The 22,926-nt window shown below is 38.8% G+C and overlaps 1 protein-coding gene across 1 annotated transcript; it reads left to right on the forward strand.

The window, feature by feature from the left end:
- Positions 1-172: 172 nt before the first annotated feature.
- On the forward strand, positions 173-20,877 carry COPB1 (COPI coat complex subunit beta 1). Its single transcript, XM_027737663.2, has 22 exons — positions 173-243; positions 3,361-3,512; positions 4,222-4,451; positions 5,157-5,326; positions 5,976-6,090; positions 6,822-6,914; positions 7,419-7,556; positions 8,531-8,650; positions 9,105-9,212; positions 9,304-9,450; positions 9,873-10,018; positions 11,014-11,110; positions 11,680-11,840; positions 12,515-12,635; positions 13,003-13,230; positions 13,408-13,587; positions 14,648-14,792; positions 16,272-16,391; positions 16,827-16,972; positions 18,247-18,336; positions 19,098-19,253; positions 20,542-20,877. The coding sequence occupies exons 2-22, from the start codon at positions 3,422-3,424 to the stop codon at positions 20,599-20,601; spliced, it is 2,862 nt and encodes a 953-aa protein (XP_027593464.1). The 5' UTR covers positions 173-243; positions 3,361-3,421; the 3' UTR covers positions 20,602-20,877.
- The last annotated feature ends 2,049 nt before the right edge of the window (positions 20,878-22,926 follow it).

Below are 22,926 nucleotides of genomic sequence, written 5' to 3' on the forward strand. Positions count from 1 at the left end.
TCGGGTGTCCCGGCAGACCCTCGCGCCGCGCGGGGGGAAATCCCGCGGCCGTGACGTCACGGGGGAAGCCCCTCCTCGCGCGGGCAGGGCGGCACCGCCCCTTTCGCGCGTGGGCGCGGGGCGTGTCCCTGCGCGGCCGCCGTAGGCTCGATGTGGCGGGGCGGGCGCGGCTCCACGTCACCATCGGCGGAGCGGCCGCGCCGGGCTCAGCTCCGCTCCGGCTCCGCTCCGGCGCCGCGCTCGGTACGGGCCGCAGGACCCGCCGCAAAGGCCGGCCCGGGGACCGAGGGAGCGCCGGGCGCCGCGGGTGCGGTGCGCCCCGCAGGCCCCGAGGCCTCAGGGACCCGCCGGCAGGGCCGCGGGGCGGGTTTGGGGTGGTCCGTGGCGCGGGGGGCTCGCGGTTTGCTCGGGGGAAGGGCGGGCGGTGGCATCGAAGGTTTTTTGCCTCATAGGTAAAAGCCCCCCGGGTTTGAGCTGGGAGTGGGTGCCTGGGACACGGAGGGAGAAATATCCCCAGGGCGGCTGTGGATCTGTCGGGATTTTTTAGTAAACGTTTTTTTTGCGCTGTGCATTACGGATGTGCATCAGTAAAGCGATGCGTCCGCAGGGATTTGTTTCACGGGGTGCCCCTGTTCCCGAGGCTCCGCAGGGATGTAGGTGGCGAGCAGGCGTGGCTATTTCCTTCGCTTGATAAAGTGTAACTTTCGATTTCCGCTGTAAATTTCGATTTCCTCTCCTTGCCCAGAGAAGCTGTGGATGCCCCATCCCTGGAAGTGTTCATGGCCAGCTTGAATGGGGCTCTGAGCAACCTGGTCTAGTGGGAGGTGTCCCTGCTTGTGGCAGGGGGGTTGGAGTGAGTTTAGGGTATGATCTTTAGGGTACCCCCCCAAACCAAACCATTCTGTGACTCAGTACAGGTGGTCAGAAATTTTGTTGCTGGAGCAGTAGAGCAGCACCTACATCTGTGTCCGTGGGGCCTCTCTCTAAGATCAAGCTGATTTCAGGTCAAGGAGGAAAACTGGGTGCTGGTTCTCCCTGCCACGTCTCCCAGCTCTGCGTTTTAGCAGAGTTGTTTTCACTGCTGCTTCTCAGAGCCTAAAGTACACTCACTTATCATGCTTCAGAGACATGTTTGACTGCAATTTTTGAAACTTCTGCAGTTGAGGTCTTGGTATGAGTAAAGATACCTGGTCTGCTTTCGCAAGGCTGTGCTTTGTGGTTTGTATGAGTCGTTCTTGTAGGTGAAGGTGCTGCAGGGCTTTGAGGCAGGAGTTCTGGCTAACAGCATGGAAAAGTAAGCAAAAAAGCTGCTGCTGAGACAAGAAAACAGTTGTATTTCTACAAACAAGCAGTAGTCACAGAGTCAATAAGGTTGGAAAAGACCGTCAAGATCGAGTCCAACCTTTGACTGATCACCACCTTGCCACACCATGGCACTAAGTGCCATTACACCATGGCACTAAGTGCCACATCTAGTTTTCTCTTGAATGAGTCGTTTATGTAGATATTTTTAAACAATAGCCTTGAAGGATCTAATTCTTAAAATAAAGAATTAATAACAGAAAGAGGCGGGATTCTTTGAAAAATTTGTATTGCAGTTGTTTTCCGGGATAGTTGCTGTGGTACTGTTTTAGTTTCTTGTTTTGTTGCGTAGAAAGAGACAGCAGCCCAAGTTAGTGCAATTTCCTGCTCACTGTTCAGTTTGAGGTTCTCTAGGTGCCCATTTGATGAGAAAAGAGACTTTGGACCTGGCACCAGCTTGTGTACTGCCTCAAGTGCTCATTCAGGCACTGCAGCTCCATGTCCCAACTTCCCTCTCTCCTCAGAGCTATTTGTAGGGAGGTACTTTTAGCCATACTAGGGATGGGTGTTTGTTGATCTGCTGGATTTTGTTTGTTCCTGCTTCAGTAATAACATAGGAGTGGAGAGTTTACAAGGTTTGCACCTCAGAAGTTGTCTGCACAGATAAAAGAGGTGATGTGGGGTGTGAGCTGGTGTCCCCAGACAACAGGCTTCCTAAACTGGCCTGTTATTGAAAGCTTTATGTCATGGAGGTTTGGCCCTGCCATCGTGGAACCTTGAGGAAGAGCAATCTGCAGGGAAAGCACAGCCTTGAGTTGGAGAGTTGGGTGTTTCCATCCTTATGTAAATCACAGCCTTTGGTGGGGATCATTTGGTTCAGTTCCGTTGGCGCTGTTATTAGTAATAAAAATTGTATAAAACAAATATGCCTTTACACATTATTTGACTAATGTGTGGTATCATAATTTAGAATAAAAAGGCATCTTCCTTGTTTTAATCATTTGTTGAACTCAGTCGGAGACTTCCAGAAAATTAATAAAAGCTTATTTATTTTGACACAATTTCTGTAGAAAGTACAAAATTGCTTATGTAATAAAAAGTAACAGTTTTCTCTGCTGTGCCTGTCAGTGTGGTATCATAGCATTAAACAAACAAGCTGAAACTTGAGCGTTTTTTAGGTTGATTTGATCCTAGATGTCTATTATATAAGGAATAAACAAACATGAGAATGAGAATTGATAGAAGAAAAAGGTTGATTTGATCCTAGGTACCTGTTATATATGGAAAAAACAAAACATGAGGCTGAGGATAAGCTTAATTGGTAATTTTATTACCTGAACTGTCAGCCACACATCAGCTCTGATAGATCTGTAACCTTCTCATACTTCTTCACCATAAAAATACATACTTTCCTCATTAATGTCTAGCAGAGGCAGTAGAGTTGAGATGCTCTGATGATCCTTGGCAGGCAAAATGCAATCCTGCTTCCCTCTCCACCATGCTTTCTTTTCACCCATCCTTGGTTTCTGCTCTGTTGGATCTTGTGCTCATCTTCAGAGCTTCCTCCATAGGCTGATTCAACTTGCTAATCAAGTCAAGAGAACTGTATGACTGTATCTTTTTTTTTTTTTTAATGTTTTAAAATCTTTTAGCTCATGACAGTTCACCTGGAGGGGCACAGGACTGCAGTGAAGGTAATGGGGATATGTAGCCAGGATCAGGGAGTGAGTATATGAGGGAGAAACTGCTGCATCCGTTGGGCTACAGTCAGGTGTCTGTTCACTTCTGTTAGCCCTGGCTGTATTGGGAAGTAGCCTGAAGCATTGGGAAGATTTCTTTCTTTTACTTTTTTTATTGTCTTTGGAAAATCTCGTGCTCTTCATCTTTGTGGTGCTAACAGGAATATTTTAGTGTAACAGAAAAGTGAGAGGGCTTTTGAATGTGGCTTCTCAAGAAACCCAGCAGTTCATTCAAACCATTAAGTCAGTTGTGATAATGTTTTCGTGTTTGTTAATAAAATCTGTTAACTCTGGGATGGCTTTGTTTGCTTGTTTTTAGGTCGTCTGATATTTGTGTCAAAATAATTCTTCCCTTGAGAAAACTCCTGTAACCAAGAACCATGACTGCTGCAGAGAACGTGTGTTACACGTTAATCAATGTTCCCATGGATTCAGAACCACCGTCTGAAATCAGCTTAAAAAATGACCTAGGCAAGTATGGACAATGATTGAAGGATACTCCATCTCACCTGAATTGTGATATTCTCTCATTGTGCCTTTCTGAGAATATTGTTTACATTTTTAAACTCAAACAAGTCAATTCGATGTTTATTTTCTGTTGCTTTTTGAAAGGTGTACGTTCCTCTGTTTGCTGTGGTTTGAGAAACTTCATGATATTATCTTATGTATTTTAATTTTGTTGTGTGTGTGTCCCCGTCTGTGCAAAATTTGAAATTTTTTTTTAATTTTTTTATTTTAAGTTTTAAGTAATACCAGTTTGGGCAAGGGCAGATTTAAGCACTGTAATAAGCAATAGGTTGTGTTGTCTCTTGTTCAGTGCACTGCAGAATGTGCTGGCAGAAACAGCAGTGATAGTGTCTAGTATATATATGTATGACAACAGAGCACATTGTAGTGTCCTGCTATAAAAGGCTGTTTAAATTTAAGTATTAAAACAGCCTTGGAATTCGTACTCCTCCAATTCCAATATATTGATCCTAGAACTAAGTCTGAACTTCATGCTTATTTTTAAATGTCTCTTACTTCCTCTTTATCCTATAATAAGAGGGCATGAATTTTATTAGTATGCTCTGCTGCACTCCTTCAGAGGGGTTTGTGTCTTCTGTCGCTGAAGATTGGTATTCTTGTTAAACTAACTGTGACATGTCAGCCTTCCTGACTTCATTTCCTCCTCCTCTAGAAAAAGGAGATGTCAAGTTGAAGACTGAGGCCTTGAAGAAAGTAATCATTATGATTCTGAATGGTGAAAAACTGCCTGGGCTTCTGATGACCATCATACGTTTTGTGCTGCCTCTCCAAGATCATACCATCAAAAAACTGCTGCTTGTCTTTTGGGAGATCGTGCCAAAGACCACTCCAGATGGCAGGCTCTTGCAGGAAATGATCCTCGTGTGTGATGCATACAGAAAGGTAGCTTCATTACTTGTCTGGATCTTTACAGCAAGGGGATCACTTTGTGTTATTTTATCAATATAAAAGTGGTTTATACTCAGCATTTCCTTCCTAGAAGTGATGTCTCAGTGCTTCAGGGCTGGATAACTCTAGAGAAGCAGCATGGCTACTGACAAGGAAATTTTGTGTTCTTTTACTGTTATAACTTAACAAAAATGTAGTTTCTCTGTCAGTGAATGTCAGAGGTGAGGGTAATATAATTACTGTCTTTATGGTATCTTGTGACAAGCTATGGCTCATAAAGGACACTGTTTTTGGAATGTGGTATATTTGGGACACTTCTAGTAAAGGCCTTCAACTTTGGGAATGGGTTGGAAGCAGATGAGCTAATGCACACTAAAGGTTAGTATCCAGTGTGTGGAAATGCCCACAGGCTGAGCTTTCGCACCCATGGTAATTGGGGAAAACACATACAATGCAAAAAAAATACTACAGGCTTTGTAAGTGTTACTGCACAGAAACACCTGTTTTTAAATATTGGTACATATTTAAAACACTGAGGCAACAGTGTTTTAAGAACGTATTTAGTGAGAAGACTGAGGTGTCACCGTGGGTGTTGGGAACTTGTACCTTCGGAAGGCTGTGTGGGAGAAGGCTAGCAAGCTAGCGAGTGCATTTATCTGGAGAGTCTGGCATTTTAAATGTGTTTCCTGTTGGGTTTAGGATCTTCAGCACCCAAATGAGTTTATCCGAGGCTCTACCCTCCGCTTTCTCTGCAAGCTGAAGGAAGCAGAGCTGCTGGAGCCTCTGATGCCGGCCATCCGCGCCTGCCTGGAGCATCGGCACAGCTACGTGCGCAGGAACGCAGTCCTGGCCATTTACACCATCTACAGGTAAAGGCCAGAAACAGTTGGAAACTGTGGGTGCAGAAGACCAAGGCCAGCTATAGTGATCTGCATAGTTTTTAAGATCTGAAACATTTATTTATCAATCACTGCTGTGGGTTTTGGGCTTTTTTCAGTTTGTTTGCTTTTTCTCCTCTACCTAATGGACTTCTTTGGAGAAGCGAAAGGTACTGCTGCTGCTTTCTCAAGTACGATAGAGGTCCTTATATTGCAGGTTAATTTGCATGGGCAAATGCCTTTCTTGATGATCTAAATGTTATTATTTGTACCCATTGTCCACAACCATGAATATGGAAGAATCCTTGTAGGAATATGCATATATAAATTTATTTGAGCAGGACGTTTTCGATGTGCTGCAGTTACATACTAAACATTATTGCAGTTTTTACCTGAACCGTGTGGCTGAGTGTTGCTATCAGTTGTAATCATTGATGAGGTAATGTCTTAGCTGTCATGACAACAAACAATTTTTTAAAGCTCCTTGAGTCTGTTTGCTGTTTAAATAGCTGCACAAAAGCTCTGTATCACTCTTTGACTCTTGAGTTTCTGTAAATGTTTGTATTCAGGGTATGCACTTAAGCCTTGGGTTCTATTCCTTACCAGTAGCTCTTTTAATTAGGATTTTTTTTTTTTTAAGAAACTTTGAACATCTTATACCTGATGCACCTGAATTGATCCATGATTTCTTGGTGAATGAGAAAGATGCAAGCTGCAAAAGAAATGCATTTATGATGCTGATTCACGCAGATCAGGTAAGAACACTTGCCCACAGACTCATTTGGTTTAATGACTTGGAAATGTGCTGGGTAACTAGCCAGGAGTTTGTTGGTAGTGTGAACTATTTGTATTCATAAAAAACCCCACGTTTGACAATGTTAATACTTTTTTGGGATATTTGGTACTGAAAAAGTTAAAGTAGGTCTTCAGTGCTGTCTTCATTTTAAAGGAGAATTACTGTGTTTGGTGAAGGCATATGCTGGTGCCGAAATCTGTAATTAGTTTTGGCAAGGGAGCATAACCAGACTGAGAAATGCTCTCTTATCTACTGTTTTATAGCTTTTGTAGCTGCATGAGAAGGAAATTGCAGTTTCTGTTTAGTGTTTTGGATTATTTGCTCTACAGGCAATTGCCTCTTGTGCCTGATTACCATTAGTTTTGTCTCTCTTTTGCAATCTACAGACAGAACAGATTAATTTGCTCTTTGGGTTTACAGTGTTTTCCTAAATTGTTTTAATTTCAAGTTGAAGGGTCACATAAATGCTGTTTTGTAGTTTGATTTTAGAATGTGTTTTGATTTAAAATTCAACTGAGTGAGCAAACTCAGTCTAATTTAAAATAATTTATCTTTTATTTCTGTAGGATCGAGCTTTGGATTATTTGAGTACCTGTATTGACCAAGTCCAGACATTTGGTGACATCCTGCAGTTGGTTATTGTTGAACTAATCAGTCTAATTTAAAATAATTTATCTTTTATTTCTGTAGGATCGAGCTTTGGATTATTTGAGTACCTGTATTGACCAAGTCCAGACATTTGGTGACATCCTGCAGTTGGTTATTGTTGAACTAATTTACAAGGTAAAATGGAAATGTTGTGGCACGTTAGATTATATCAGACTGCTTTTTAGAATGGATAGAATGCTGCTGGAAAAGGTTTTATAGTCCATGTCAGGAATATGTCATTGTTTAATACAGTTGAATAAGATTTGTCTCTTGAAATGATAAAAGCTCAAGTATGCACAGCGTAGAGCAATATGTCTCACCTGGTTTGCTGTGATGGAGACTGTGTATTATCAGTCCGGTTTCATGGGCATTAGCAGGGCATCTCTTACAGAAGCTGGTAGAGACTGTGCCCTTCCTTTTGATCTGAGATTTTTAGACCTGGTGGCATTGCACTGAGTTGTCAAGAACAGCTTTTGAATAGCTTTTGTAATTAGATTTTACAGCTGTGAATGCCCCAGAAAAGGTTGTCATCTTTTGCTCAATTCTCTCCTTGTTGTAAGATAATGGAGCAGGTAAACTGTAGGATTACAGTTTCCTTTTTTCTTTATGTGCCAACTGTGCATCCTTCTTCTTGTTGAGGTCTGTCATGCGAATCCATCGGAGAGAGCTCGGTTTATTCGCTGCATCTACAACTTGCTGCAGTCATCGAGCCCTGCAGTGAAGTATGAAGCTGCAGGTACTCTAGTTACACTCTCCAGTGCACCAACAGCAATCAAGGTATGGAAATGATGTTTTCAGATGTTCAACTAGCTTTTAGTGCACTGAAATGGGTGCTGTGTGCTGCATGTAGCTTGAAAAAGCAAAGGCTTTAGTAACACTTCACACGTGAAGGTCTCTCTTAAAATATCTCTTAGAATTGGTCACAGAAAAAGACTGAGACTGCTTTGCAGACTTAGAGCTAGGGGACTTCATGTCACTTTGGTAGGGGACAAGCATGATTACTGTGCAGACTTGTACAAGGGTTGGTACCAACCTGCAATCCTCTTGGCATAGTTAGCAAAGCAGACTAAAGCTGAAGATTTTCAGAGATTGAATTACTTTCTTTAGTCTTTATTCCTGTTTTCAGACCAAGGGGGAAGCATAAATCAGTGAAGATTGGTGTTGATTTCTAATTGACCTGGGGTTCCTAGATTCATATTTGTACAGCTGATTATTTAAGAGCACTCAGAAGTTTTGAACTTGTATGGAAATTTCAAAAATAAAATATGCAAGTCTAGACTCAGAGTAAAAGCATTGTAAATAGTAGTTTCAAAAGGTCAGGGGGAGTATGAATTCCAACATTCTTGCTTTGGTATATCATTTTTGTTGAGTAGTCATTAAAGCGATATCTAGCTAGGTTAATTGCCAACTGTTTTAGGTTAGTTTTCATGCCCTGTTGTGTACTTCACAGCTGACCCAAAGTATGTCAGGTAATCTATCTTGTTATGTCTTTCTTTGAATTCGAAATCCAGTCTGTGTGTTGTAAGCTGATGCAGTTGTGAACCTTCCAGTGTGATTTTTGTAATGTAGTGGAATCCATTTATAATGGACCAGAAAATTTTAAAGTCTGTTCTCAGGTTAATTTCTGTGCCAAATCAGAGTAGCTGCTTTAAAAGTAATATAAAAGGACTATTTTCCAGAATTTCTCTCAGAAATTTGCTGTTTTGTCCTCTTCATTAATTAAAAAATTATTTTGATCCTTTTAATTTTAGGCAGCTGCCCAGTGCTACATAGATTTGATTATTAAAGAAAGTGATAATAATGTGAAACTGATTGTCTTGGATCGGTTGATTGAATTAAAGGAGCATCCCTCCCATGAACGAGTATTACAGGTATGTGAGCTGTATCTTTTCCTGCAAGCTTTAGGAAAGAAAAGCCTTCAATAACAAAGCTTTCAGGTTTTGTGATGTATGGAGAAATGTACTTCTGAAGTTTACATTTTCTGTTGGAATGTTTTTGGTAGAAACATATTGGATGGACTTGTATGTTTATGATTTCCTGCTTTTATTGTCTGTATAAGAATTATCAATAGCAAATGCTGTCTTGATCTTAAGGTTTAATGATGTAGACTTCTCTGCATGGTAGACTTCTATGAAAATGTAGCATGTATTAAATGAACACTGTGAAGGTCCTAATGCCTGGGATATGTTGCTTGCTTGTCAGCAGATTACATATTATGTATCCAGAAAGGCTTTGAAAATCATTGAGGAGTGAAATTAGAATTGCATGAAAAGGAAGTAAGTAAGTTAAAACAGCAAATTACTTACAATTTTGTTATTGTTTCAGGATCTAGTTATGGACATCCTCAGAGTGCTGAGTACCCCAGATCTAGAAGTGCGCAAAAAAACCCTCCAACTGGCTCTGGATCTTGTGTCTTCGAGAAATGTGGAGGAGGTAAAATATATGTATTTTTGATTCTTTAAGCTTTTTTTTTTCTTCTGAAAAGTATGTCACTTTTTTGAGTTTTATTTGATCTTTTCTGCAGCTTGTGATTGTTCTGAAGAAGGAAGTGATTAAAACTAATAATGTGACGGAGCACGAAGATACAGACAAGTACAGACAGCTGCTTGTTCGGACACTGCATTCCTGTAGCGTTCGCTTTCCAGACATGGCTGCAAATGTTATCCCAGTGGTATGCAAATGTTTAATTATATTGTCATTAAATAGGTTCTAGCTATACCCAAAACCTAGAGAATAGCTGAAGTGCTCCTCACAGTGGCGTCACAGGAAGCAATATTATTTTTAATCCCTAAAGAAATACAGGACTTTTGATGCTGTTATTATTTGTCTTCTGAGACTTTACTTTTAATGCTTTTGCAAAACATGAGCTGAAGAGGCCCTTTACTTAAAATGCAATAATTTGTATCATTAGAAAACTAATTTGGGATTATGATAATTGGTAATTGTTTGGAATGTATTTAAGGCTGTTTGACTTCAGTTTTGTTTAATGGAAGATACATATGCAGTTTTATTTTTCTGAATGTACAAGGCAAATATTATTGTACAAACTTATCTGTGCTGCTGTTTGTGCTCATGTTCACTCTTCTGTGCTAGCTGATGGAGTTCCTCAGTGATAATAATGAAGCAGCAGCTGCTGATGTCTTGGAGTTTGTGCGGGAAGCAATCCAGAGATTTGATAACCTCAGACCTCTTATTGTTGAGAAGATGCTTGAAGTCTTTCACTCAATTAAATCTGTCAAGTGAGTCCAAAATACAGTATCAAACCAACACTGGAGCACCTTGTGGCTCACTCTCATTGAATGTATATTGCCTTTAAATATGTACCAAAATTCTTGCAAACCCCACACAAAGAGTAACTGAAGTTGAGATATTTTGGGAGTAGATGATTTCTAGGTACAACCTACTTGTACAAAAGAAATTAAGTGCTTTTTGCATTGAATGAAGAAAACAAATTCAAATTTCATTTCTATATGCAACTGGTAATTGTATTTCCACTTGCTAGGAGATAGTGTTGTTGATGAAGGCCAACCATAAAGTGATATATTTGTTAAAACAGAGTTAGTAAGGCGTTTGCTCTTGTAGGCAACTGGAAACACTTAGGCTAGATTTATTAGAAAACCCAGTCTAACATAGACCAGGCTTTGCAACCTCCAAAGCTTCTTTAACACCTTTCAGGGCTCTAAAAACTTTCTTTTCTGGTGGATCTGTAATGCTTAAGTCATATGAGAACTTCTCTGTATGAAGACAGCACTCTGTCATTCTTGTAATACACAGAAAACTCTGAATCTTATCTCCATCATCATCTCATTAAGTGTGAAAAAAAAATCTCTGAAGCTTTGGTATTCTTTTCCTAATCTTCATTCATCTTCTTCTTTTTCATTTTCTCCTCTAAAATGGAGAATTTAGTTTGTCTTAGTTAAGTGGAGAATTTACAGCTTACTTTATTCACATACAGTAGAGTTATTTCACCATGATCACAATGAAATTTAATTTTGTTTATGTCAGGATTAGCATAGATGGAAATAAATTTGTACCAGAGAATATATCTATTTTGATGTACCTGTTCATGAGCTTTACTGAAGCTGAAATTGTTTTTGATCAAACCTGCTTTTTGTCACTTGTGTCTTTTTGGATTTGTCAAGACTGACCTTTACCACCGAACATAAATCACTTCTCTTGATGCTAGTTTGAATTTATGATGAAAACATGACTTAAGTTACTGTTCTTGTCTTAGGATTTATCGAGGAGCGTTATGGATCCTTGGAGAATATTGCAGCACAAAGGAAGACATACAAAGTGTGATGACAGAAGTGCGCAGATCACTTGGAGAGGTGTGTGTGTGCTTTGGGTTTTTTTGTGTTTACTAGCTCTTTGTGGTTTTTCTTGACGTTATGCAGTGGGTTTTCTAGGAAAAAGATATTTTTAACAGTGTTTTGGGGACTTGAGATGTGTTAATGGCACTGCACAGGAAATCTTAAGTAAAAAGAAGTTAGGGTTTTGCGTTCATGATCAATTTTCATTTCAAGTCTCATACTTGAGTTGAGAATAAGGGATATCTTTTAAGAGGGGAGATGAGAAATTCCTTATTTTAGGAAATTAAGGCTGCTTTAAGGTATAATTTAATTATATTCAGTGGCAAAGAAAGAGTGCTGTAAGTGGGTTGTTCTGAGAGGGATTTAAGACAATCTGTGCAATTTGAGCTTTATTGCATGAGTAGGAAGCTTCTGTATGTATTTCAACATCTGCTTATCTCCTCAAATTGTCACAAAACTGTTGCATTTTAGCTGACTTTTTGATTATAAGAACTTCAATAATGCAGATAATCTTTATTAAAACCTTCTGCAGAACAAAAATACATCTTTTATTTTAATTGTAACAATTATTTCCTGCTCATTTCTAGATCCCAATAGTAGAATCTGAAATCAAGAAAGAAGCTGGGGAGCTAAAACCTGAAGAAGAGGTGTCTGTGGGTCCAGCCCAAAAGTTGGTTACAGAGATGGGCACTTATGCAACACAGAGTGCTCTCAGTAGTTCACGACCTGCCAAAAAGGAAGAAGACAGGTATTTAAGACTTCATACTAGGCCAGGAATGACTTGGTTGATTTTGTGGGTTTTTTTTTCTATTTGAGTTGTATTTTCTCTCAGACAGAGTTCAGTGGTTGAGGGAATTTCCTGTTTTAAGGTATTATCCCAGGTAGATGGTAGCTAATAGGATGTTGCCCAATTGCTTAGGATTTGTAGTCAAAGCTTACTGTATCAAAAAGGACTTTATTAATTATGATATCCTAAATTCTATTTGGTTTTTTATGTGTAAAGTTCTTTCACAATTTTAATTGGACACAGAGATGTTGCCTTTAGATTAAAACATTTTCTTCTCTTGATATCACCTTGCAGTACTTAATACTTGCTATAGTTTATTTTGTTGGTAGGTAGAACAATTGTTATATTTCCTTAGTTACTGCAGGTGGGCTACTTTATCTTGACTAGTCATTATCATCTCAGTGCTACAATAAAATTATTATACATTACACCTCTCACTCCTTAGTCAGTGTGGAAATGACTCTGTGACTTGTGAATGTATCTGGAAAAAAATACTTTGAGAGGGGAAAAAACCCAACCTTCTGGGATGTTTCAAGCTTGTTTTGCTTGCACAGAGTAAATGTTAAGGTATCAAGAGAAGTAGGCTGAAGGGTGTCATCCAAAACTAGTTTTCTGATGATGATTTGTCTTTGCAGACCTCCATTAAGAGGATTCCTGCTCGATGGTGATTTCTTTGTTGCAGCTTCCCTTGCTACAACTTTAACCAAGATCGCTTTACGATATGTGTCACTAGTTCAGGAAAAGAAGAAACAAAATGTAAGTCATCTCTTGTGTTTTCACTGTACATGCAAGGAAGAGCTGGTTGTTGCCTCTTTTGATTTTAACAGATGCAAAATGGGTTAAGTCCAAAGTGAAGTGCCAGTTATGTGATTGGATGATAATGATAATTTAGGTCGCAAACAGGACATACTGTTCTCCAGTCACTCTATCTAGATAGTCTCTAAATCATGCTGCTTGGTTTCTAGATAACAAGTACTAAAAAAAATAAGTAATTCTGCTCAGACTTTTTATGATTTGATTAATGTGCACCTTTTTATATATAAGTCAGAAATAAACATTTCTGTAAAGCTATGGAAAATGTGATAACCTTCTTCCATTCTCTTTACTTTGTCCTTCTTCTCAGTCCTTTAATGCTGAAGCTATGCTGCTGATGGCCACTATTCTCCATTTGGGAAAGTCTTCTCTTCCCAAGAAGCCAATTACAGATGATGATGTGGATCGTATTTCCTTGTGTCTGAAAGTTTTGTCAGAATGTTCTCCTCTCATGAATGACATTTTCAACAAAGAATGCAGGCAGTCCCTCTCTCATATGCTGTCAGCCAAGCTAGAAGAGGAGAAACTTTCCCAGAAGGTGAGCTATTATAAGTGTGTAACCAGAAACACTTGTAGTTTTTGATGGATGTTCACATCCAAACTGGTCCAAGAAATGTCACCATTTGACTCTGTGTAAGTCAGCCATTATTCAGCTGTGTTTCTGTGCTAAGGGGTGGAATTCAGTGTGAATTCTTGAATTGTTCTCTTCCTGCAGAAAGAATCGGAGAAGAGGAATGTGACGGTTCAGCCAGATGATCCCATTTCCTTCATGCAGCTCACTGCTAAAAATGAAATGAGCTCAAAAGAAGACCAGTTTCAGCTCAGCCTTCTTGCAGCAATGGGAAACACACAGAGGAAAGAGGCTGCTGATCCTCTTGCTTCCAAACTTAATAAGGTAATGGGAAATTAGTGTTTTAATTATATACACATTGCGCTGCTTATGCACAGGATCAGCTTTGGGAATCTTAGACTTGAACTAAAGAACAGACAGCACTGGCTGATTGAAAAGACACAGGTATTTCCTGGTTGGGATCAAGACACAGAGTAAAGCCCTTGTGCTTGTAGTTGTTACCTTCTTCACGTGGGGAGGGGAGGAATAAGGAGGAAACTTGGAGAGTGCTGAGCTGGTGGAATGTGGAGAAGAAATCGAAATAGTTTGCTGGTTTGAAGAGCCCAGTAAGGTTCACAGGGAAGAGAGTAAGGACATCAGTAGAGATTAAGAACCCCTTTCTTTCTTTGGCTGCTATATCCTATTGCCAAGTGCAGTGCATCCTTATCTTTGTACTTTTTTTTGCTCCTGATTACTAGGACCTGCACAGAAGGTCCAAAGAGAAGAAATCTCTTCATTCATTTATCAGTTAAAAAAACAAGCTTTTAAAGACTGGTTGAATTGGTTTTATATTTAAAGCTACCTTTTAATTTTAAGTCAGCGTTTCTTTGTCCTGCTGATCTTCTTAAGAATAAATGGCCTTACAGTTCATATTTTAGCAACCTAGCAATTCAGAATACATTTCATCTAGAAAGGTTTTACAGTTGTAATCTGTATACAAAAGGATATGTGAAGGAAGGATGCAGTTAGTGTTCATTTTTATTAAAAATATGGACAATCACTGTGTATTTATCTGTAAATTAATGAAATCTATTTGTTTTGGAAGACTTATGCAGGAACTCTAGATTTCCTAAACATCACAACTTCTTTAAATACTGCTTTCTAGGTAAAATTTGTGGTGATTTTTTGAGGTGTTTTTCCCATTTTTCTTTTGCTTTCTGGTTTTTCTTACTACTAAGTAAATTCTGTAAAATTAAAAGCTCTTTGCACACTTGCTTGTTTTGAAGGCTCATATTAAAGAATAATGGATTTAACCGTACTTTGTTCTTATTTTTTGGTGATTGTTTGACATGATTCTATGTTTAAAACTGATCCATGACACTAAACACCCTAACCTCTGTCACAGGTTACTCAGCTGACAGGTTTCTCAGACCCTGTGTATGCAGAAGCGTATGTCCACGTCAACCAGTATGACATTGTGCTGGATGTGCTTGTTGTCAACCAGACCAGTGACACTCTGCAGAACTGCACCCTGGAGCTGGCCACGCTGGGTAAGGAGAACTGGTGGAAACAAAGCAACCGTGAGGTGCTGGGCGTTGGCACCCAGTTGTGAGGAGTTTCTGAGACACTTTGAAATACCTATGAGTTTATACCAGTTTCCATTTTGGAAGGATGTTTTTGAATGCCTTTCAAATGTATTTTTTTATATTTTTGGTGGAAGATTTTTATGTGCTGGCACTGACAGTACCATCTGATGAGACAAACTGCAGTCAGATTTTGTATCTTTTCATGGCTTTTTCACTAAGGAAATAGCATTACATTTTCCCTTCTCCTTTTTCCCTGAAATATGGACAGGTTTTTTGATATACTTATTCCCCATTGTGCTGTTCTTAAGACATCAAAAATAAATTTCCAAAAAAGGACAAAATCTCAAGTTGTATGGGGCACGTGTCAGGCAGAGAAAGCCATCTGCCCTGGGGGGTTTTTACACTCAGACTCAGGTAACACTGCATTAAATACTGCATTTACTCAGCTGAAACCATTCCCTGCACCAGCAGCTGTACCAGAGTCTTGCTTTAACAATACTGAAGCTTCATTAACTTCTTTTAGAGGAGCGACTGGAGCAGATAATCTAAGAACAGTGACCCTTTTCTTATTAGTTGTCCTCTACTTTGGCAGTCAGGAGTTGAAATATGTTTACAATACACCAGGAGAACACGTTACATACTTTTAATTATTGTAAATACGACTGGAGGGGCGTAACCTTTCTCCTGAACTTCTAAATCATTTCATCAGACTAATGATGGAAATGAATAAAATGAATATATTACTTAATATTTTTCTATTTGTCAGCTCAGTTAAGTGGAATTCATTTCCCAGGTCATGTCTTCAGATGTGGTGCCAGAACTGACTCGATGCATCACTCCTGTGTGTAGAGCTCATGCTGTTCATGCTGCGTTCTCAAGTGGCAGTTTCGTGGAACTAAGGAGTCTTTCACAATTGCTTGCTAAAGGATTAGTAAAAATGCAACCCTTAGTGCTTCCTTGGAGCACTTATATTCAGAGTCAAGGTGATACTTTGACCTGTTTATAAATAGCTTAGTGCATGTAATACTGGACGTTGAACTTTGGTTTTGAGGCACTTGACTATAGGATTAGGTCTTATGATGTTGTCAGTGATTAAAACACAAGGTAGAATTAACCATTTCCTTGTTAAAAAAATAATACTATACTCAATCCAAAGCCCACTTAAGCCAGTATTTGCATTTGTTTTCAGTGGGGTTTGGGTGAACACAGTAGTATTGTAACCAAAATTTTGTATGTAATGTAAATTACTTTGTCTTACAGTTAGCAAACTGTAAAAAACCCCACATCAATTCCAAATCAACTAATATCTTTATGGTGGTGGTTAGTGCAGCTCTGTTGATACAAAAATTGATTGACAAGAAAATAAAGTGTTTTCTCAAAAATCTAAACTCGTTGTGTACTGCTAATGTTCCCTGATGCCCATCTCCCAATTTCTTTACACAGGTGACTTGAAACTTGTGGAAAAACCATCTCCTCTGACACTGGCTCCACATGATTTTGCCAACATTAAGGCTAATGTCAAAGTCGCTTCAACAGAAAATGGAATCATTTTTGGTAATGTTGGTAAGTAAAAGTTCAGTATGCAAAATTAACATTAATATGAAACATTTCTTAACTACTTTATGAGCCCAAAAATAATTACAGCTCTATATGCTGGGAAAAGAAATGAAATGGTCTACCATGCATGAATATTTTGTGGTGATTTAAAAAAAAATCCATATTGCTTTTACTTAAAATCATGGTAGAACATGCTACCTTTAGAATGGTTGTCAGTGTGATACTTGAACCCAAGCCTCTGAGTTTCGAACAAGCTGGGCAGCCCTGCCTGAAACACACTTAACTCAGAGTTCTGTGGCAACTGGGTAAAGCTCTTGAAGAGGACAGAGGTCAGCCACGAGACTGAGCAAGGGTTGAGTGCTGTTAACTGGCAGGTGGTAGCCTTATTAAGTGCAAATTCACTTTTTTAAACATTAAGGTGGTTTGTGTTTTATATTGCAGTGTATGATGTCTCTGGAGCAGCCAGCGACAGAAACTGTGTGGTTCTCAGTGATATCCACATTGACATCATGGATTACATCCAGCCTGCTTCTTGCACGGATGCAGAGTTCAGACAGATGTGGGCAGAGTTTGAGTGGGAAAACAAAGTTAGTTTTATTTTTTGTATGTTATTCGGGGTTTGTTTGTTGATGTGGTATAATTCTGTTTCTTGTTTCACACCAACTCATTAAATCAGCATTATCTTTTGTCATATAAACCTTATTCAACATCCACATTGGATGTTTGCCTCAAGTAGCTCTTTCTCTTACTGTTATCTTATCAGTTTCACAAGCTCAGCAATGCAATAACTAGGGTTTTTTTCTTGCAAAAGTGGTATTTGCATTGAGCTTTATCTCCTGTATGGAAGGTGTCCAAACTGATTGGTGACAGTTGTGTATTTTGGCTCAAAGATGAGATGGCAGCAGGTATAAGTTTATGCTGAGGCTGCAGAATGACTCATACTGCTCAGCCTCTCCAGTTCTGAACTGCATTGTGTTTTGGGTCACAGGGGACCTTTTAAAGGTCATTTAGTGCAGCCCCCCTGCCATGGACAGGGGCATCTATCTTCCTTTCACTCTGTTACTTTGCAGTACAGCTGTAGCATAGAGTTATGGATGCTGTGCAAGACAAACAAGGCGGTGGGTACACTTTATATTAACTGAGGGTGCCCAAACAGACCTGTTAAAAAAGGGTTTGAGGGACATAATCTCATACAACAGAGCAATATAATTTAAGAATAGAGTAGAAACATTAAAACAGAATGGAAGATATTTTACATGAACTGTACTTTGTTTGGTACGTATATTTACGTGTGTTTGCTTCAGACTAGATTTAAATGTCTCAGGGGAAACTCGTGCACAATAAATTTTAAGACATGGTATGTGAAGCCTTAGAAATTTATAAAGTTGTGTTAAAAAGATTAGACCAGACCAGACCAACAATAATCAATATGAGGAAGCCAAGGCAGCTTTGTGGCTAGGAGGGAAAGATAAAAGTAGTTTTTATCATTAGTTAAAAGCAATCTTTGGACTAGATACCTCTTTTTTTGTGTTTTGGCAATGTGCACACTGTATTCAGACAAGAAGTCCACTATTTGCTCTGGAGAGTCTACATGTTTGGCACAATATCATATTCACCCAATACATTTTGGAAACCATGGTAATAGCATGAAATTCTCCATCTCTAACAACTGGATGGCAGGAGGGGAAGACTTCTTATGATACCACCACATAACGGGGAGTGCAGCCAGCTTACTGAGTGTGCAATTCCTCAAGGGGAAATGCAGTGGTAATCTCCTTTATAAAGCCCCAAAGGAGAGATGGTTTCAGAAATGCCTGAGGTGCTAATTAAAGTAATAGCCTTTTTTTTTTTCTTCTTGAAGGTAACAGTGAATACAAATATCGTTGATCTAAATGAGTACTTACAGCACATACTGAAGTCAACTAATATGAAATGCCTGACTCCAGAGAAGGTGAGCTATTTCTTGGAGACTTTTAGATACCCTTTTTAGTTTGTGTGCTTTACCATTTAATTTGTTCAGCATTTGCTATTAATATTATTAGAAATGCTTGCTTACAAAATGAAATGGAACATATACTTCAAAGTTTTTAAATGAGTGGTCTGAAATTACTAAAAGCAAATTAAGTTACCAGAATTCTGTGTTGCTTAATCAGCTGTTTCTTCCCCAGTTAGAAAGTCAGAATGTCCGTTTTAATTCGTGGTAGCCAAGCTGTAGTATAGACTTAATGGCACCGTCTGTTTCTATAAAGGTTTTTTTTCAGTAGCTCCAAGTTTCTTCCTTCTCTGCCAAAATTTACCTTTCTTTTGCAAGTTTAGCCTTTTTGTTGTAAAGCAAAATAAATATATACAGTATTTGCTATTAAGGTGTAACATGTATAATAGCTATTAGCTAATACATGTATAGCAGCCAGACAAGATCTATTGTTACTATTTAGCTTCTTTACCACTTTGCTGTTGGTTAAATCCGACCATAAAATGCCATCTTACCTTCTTTTGAGGAATACTGTAGGTTGCATGTTTTCCAATATTAATTCTAGAAAAAGGCCACCACTCTTTCCCAGTGCACGATTCCCACATTTTACGAAGTGTTGCGCAGGAAAAAAGAAATGTAAGCGTTCCATACCGACGTGTTAGCCTAGCTAACCTAGGGCGAACCAAAACGTGTTTAAAGGATTTTGGTCTTTCTGAAGAGTTCAAATGTGGTTTCCACAGGCACTCTCTGGTTACTGTGGCTTTATGGCGGCCAATCTTTACGCCCGTTCCATCTTTGGAGAAGATGCCCTTGCGAACGTCAGCATTGAGAAGCCGATTCATCTCGGGCCAGAGGCGCCTGTCACTGGTCACATACGAATCCGGGCAAAGAGTCAGGTAACATGGCTTGTATTGTCTCCTTGTCACTTCTGTTGAAAATGTACCAAGCACTCTTAAAAAACCTGCAGATTGTCGTACGTTAGTTTCTAGTGCTAGATAAATGGGATTTTTTGGGGGGAAAGGTGAATATAGCAACTTTATACTTCGTTTTAAAACTCTTTTTTACAGATTTTGTGAGGAAGGAAAATCTTTGTAATTGGGTGTGATCATACCCTAAAACTATGTTGTAGATCTTTTCTCCTAGTGTGTTACCATAAAATAGGCCTTTGGGCCAAGATTTCCTTATTTTATCTATAGCACTGCGAATAGGATGTTATATTTTATTTGGTTTTAAATAAAGAGCAAATATGCCTCAGGGTTCCATGACCTTTTTCCTACTAAATTGTACATTTTAGTATCACACAACAAGGAAATTTTGTGCATATAATTGCTGTTTGCTGGAGTTTTTTTTAAAAAACAGCAAAACAAAACCTGGAGTCTTTTAGTAGGAGTATTTTCTGTAGGTATATCTATGAGTCTGCTTTGGATTTTAGAACTTCTGCCTCCTTACTAAAGATAAAGTATGGGGTTTGGAATAAATACAGTAAAAAAACAGTGTAAAGTAGACGTATTTTAAACAGGGTGCAATAAAAGATTACCAGTGAGTTTTCACATTTAGAGAAATCATTTACTTTGTGTGATGTCACTGTAAAGATTTTGAACTGGTTTAAATTCATGTTTCTGATATGCTTACAGTGCCATTTTTACATAAGACTGCATTCAGTTACATATACCAGCATGGTTTCACCTGGAATTCATTCTGCTATTGAATATGTGGATTTATTCATGCAGTTTCTTATGAGATTTCTTCAGTTGCTATGCAATATTAATGTGGTTCTGTGATTAAATTATTTCTCATAGCTTTAGTGCATGGAGTGCTAGTACCAGCTCTGAGACTTTCAACAGCTGAATTTCAGGAACTGGACTGGCAGTTGTAATTTCTCCCCTGGCAGTCTACTTTCAACTGGTGGGAGGTCAAAAGGCTTAAATTTTTAATTCTTCTGATAACACATGTAACATTTGCCAACTCATTTAGGTTTCGTTGTTTCAATAATACATGTAGATCTAACCTTTACCTACTGTTAAGGAAATGTGCAGTATGATGTGTACAAATAAGTGAACAGCTAGAAATTTCCATGACTTCACAGATTTCTATATGTGGAACTTCCATTTTAATATAGATAAGATAAAGTCATTTCGAAGTGAAGTATCTGTGCCATGATTGTCTTCTTTCTTTTCCTTACAGGGAATGGCCCTGAGTCTTGGAGATAAGATCAATCTGTCTCAGAAGAAAACAAGTTTATAAATTTTACCTAACACCTTTTCAGGTCTTTTACAATTTAACCTTAGGTATGTGGCTTTTGGGATCCAGAACATCTTGTATTCTTCAGTGTTCTGTAATTGTAGAAGCCAAGCTTTTGAGCTAAAAGCATTCCAGCAGATAATTTATAGGTTCTCCATGATTGATATTGAGCAAAACTTTAAATCTCCAGGTTTTTTTTTCTTTGTCCTGGAAGTCATGTTTTCTTTGTCTCTAATATATACTGATGCTCACAGTACAATAAACAAATTATACCAGTTACTGTTTTGTCTGTAAATTATAAACTCTATATTATCTCATCAGTACTGAATATTTGGCTAGGACTATTTTGCTAAGAAAGTGGGAGTCTGTAATAGCTTAGGTGTTTACAATAATGACTAGGCCTAAATTGTGTGAATGTGTGATCATGGCTCTTAAAATACTCTGGTATACCTAGGAGAATATATATTTGCCATTTAAGTCAAAGGCTGTGTGTTCTAGAAGGTTGGTTTAGTAATGTAATAGCTTGGCACAGACAAGTTTGTAGTATCAGAAAGGAGGTTGTCAAAATTTGGCTCTTTCCAGCAAGTTGTAGAACCTTAAAGTTTCTGAACTGCTTTTCTAACAGTGTTATGACAAGTAACATAACATTGCTGGTGGTGTTCTTGTTTTTCAGTCAATATGGAAAAGACAGCCAAGTGCAGTGTTAAAGCTGTTGCAGCATAAGCAGTATTTCAGTGAATGCAGCCATTAACCACATATGTGAGCTCAGGAAGGAAGGATTCAGACTGATTATGGTCTTGCAGTGAATTGAACTAAATTGAAAAATTGCAGACAAGGAGGAATGTAAGTGAAGGTCAGGTCAGGATGTGGAAGTCAGTTAACACCATTTGGTTCTAAATATTATGCAAATTAACAGTAGATTAAAACATATAACCATTAGATTGAAAACAGTGTTAGCTGAATCTCTTAAGCATCAATTCTGAATTTGTTAAATTGCTGGAAGCAATTACTTCTACAGAGGAATCTCCAGAGCCAGCAGTACTCTTCCAGTTGGCACAAAGTCTGCTGCTGAAGTTCAGCAGCTGTGACCTGCTCCATTAGGACAGAAGAGAATTGAATTAGTATCCTAAAACATTTAAGGCCTTGGTGATGAAAATACCTATTTTTCACTCTGAATAAGCACAGGAAGGAGCACACATGTTAATTCTGAAATGAAAGAATCTGGGCTGCTTATTTTATGTGGCTAAAGGATGGCCCTAGAAGTGCAATGCAAAACCTGAGACATTCATGTAAAAATTTAATTACTTGTTCTTCCCATGGCTACTTTTTGCTGAATACCTTAGGTCTGCTTTTATAAGCATTAGGTTCACTTTTCATTTCAATTCTGTTTTTAAGCTTAGGTGTTAGAAAAAAGTAGTTTGCCCACAGTAAAAAATGGGGCTGATCTGTCAACAACTAAAACTTTGTACTGATGCAACTGTACAAAGCTGAATATTTAGTACATAAAAATCATAAAAGCAACAAAAGTCTGCTGGCAGTAGTTATTTTTTAAGCCATTTACCATCAAAGCCATGCTGTATCTAATAGTACTGAAGTCTGTGTTACTGTAGTCCAGTGTGCACCCCTCTGTTACAGACAAGCCTGTACACCTGCTAAGGCCATGTTGTTTGTTAGATATTCTAGGTTTGAAATCTGTGACTTCCAAAGTGTGTTTATTTCGCTATTTTCTCTTAGGCGTACACCTCACACTTACTTCATACAATAAGAAAAAAGAAAGGGTCTGTGAGAAGCAAGGCTCTTGCCGTGAGTTTCTGTGAGCAGAGAAAATAATTGAAAGTAGCTTCTGAAGGCTCTGATTACCTATTGCACTTCTGAGAGCATCGAATGTGGCAATGAAATGCACAGGTTGCAGTAACACTTGTTTTGTTTATAAACAATAGATACTGTTAACACTAAGTATCATGACAGTGCAATTTTAAAAGCCTTCACCTGCTATTGTGGGGGTATCCAGCTCTTGTATTCCAGCAGATGTTAGAGACAGTAAATCAGTAAGATAGTGCACTGTGGTTTTGCTGAATGACCTGTTTGTTTTGCATGTTTTGAAATCCCTTCTTGGCTCTGCCGTTATTTTGCTTTTTAATGAAAGCTCCAGCTCATTGACAACATGATACCAGCAAGAGCTGAAGCTCTGGATAGGCAGATCTGCCTCGGTAACGTAGTTATGTGTCTGCATGATCCCACAGCAGTTGTATTCTGTTCTGGGAAGTTATGCTAGATTCACAAGGATGTACTAGACATAATCAGATTGTGATCTTAACTGCTTTCTAC

The sequence above is a fragment of the Pipra filicauda genome, unplaced genomic scaffold (assembly GCF_003945595.2).
Source record: "Pipra filicauda isolate LSUMZ 115617 unplaced genomic scaffold, ASM394559v2 scaffold26_size5592650_pilon, whole genome shotgun sequence".
In the NCBI taxonomy this organism is placed as follows: domain Eukaryota; kingdom Metazoa; phylum Chordata; class Aves; order Passeriformes; family Pipridae; genus Pipra; species Pipra filicauda.

Bases quoted from the DNA above. Each gene is read 5' to 3' on its own strand.
- COPB1 (XM_027737663.2), top strand. From the start codon at position 3,422: ATGACTGCTGCAGAGAACGTGTGTTACACGTTAATCAATGTTCCCATG. The intron at 8,651-9,104 runs GTATGTGAGCTG...TTATTGTTTCAG, and splicing joins CCCATGAACGAGTATTACAG to GATCTAGTTATGGACATCCT. The intron at 10,019-11,013 runs GTGAGTCCAAAA...TTCTTGTCTTAG, and splicing joins CACTCAATTAAATCTGTCAA to GATTTATCGAGGAGCGTTAT.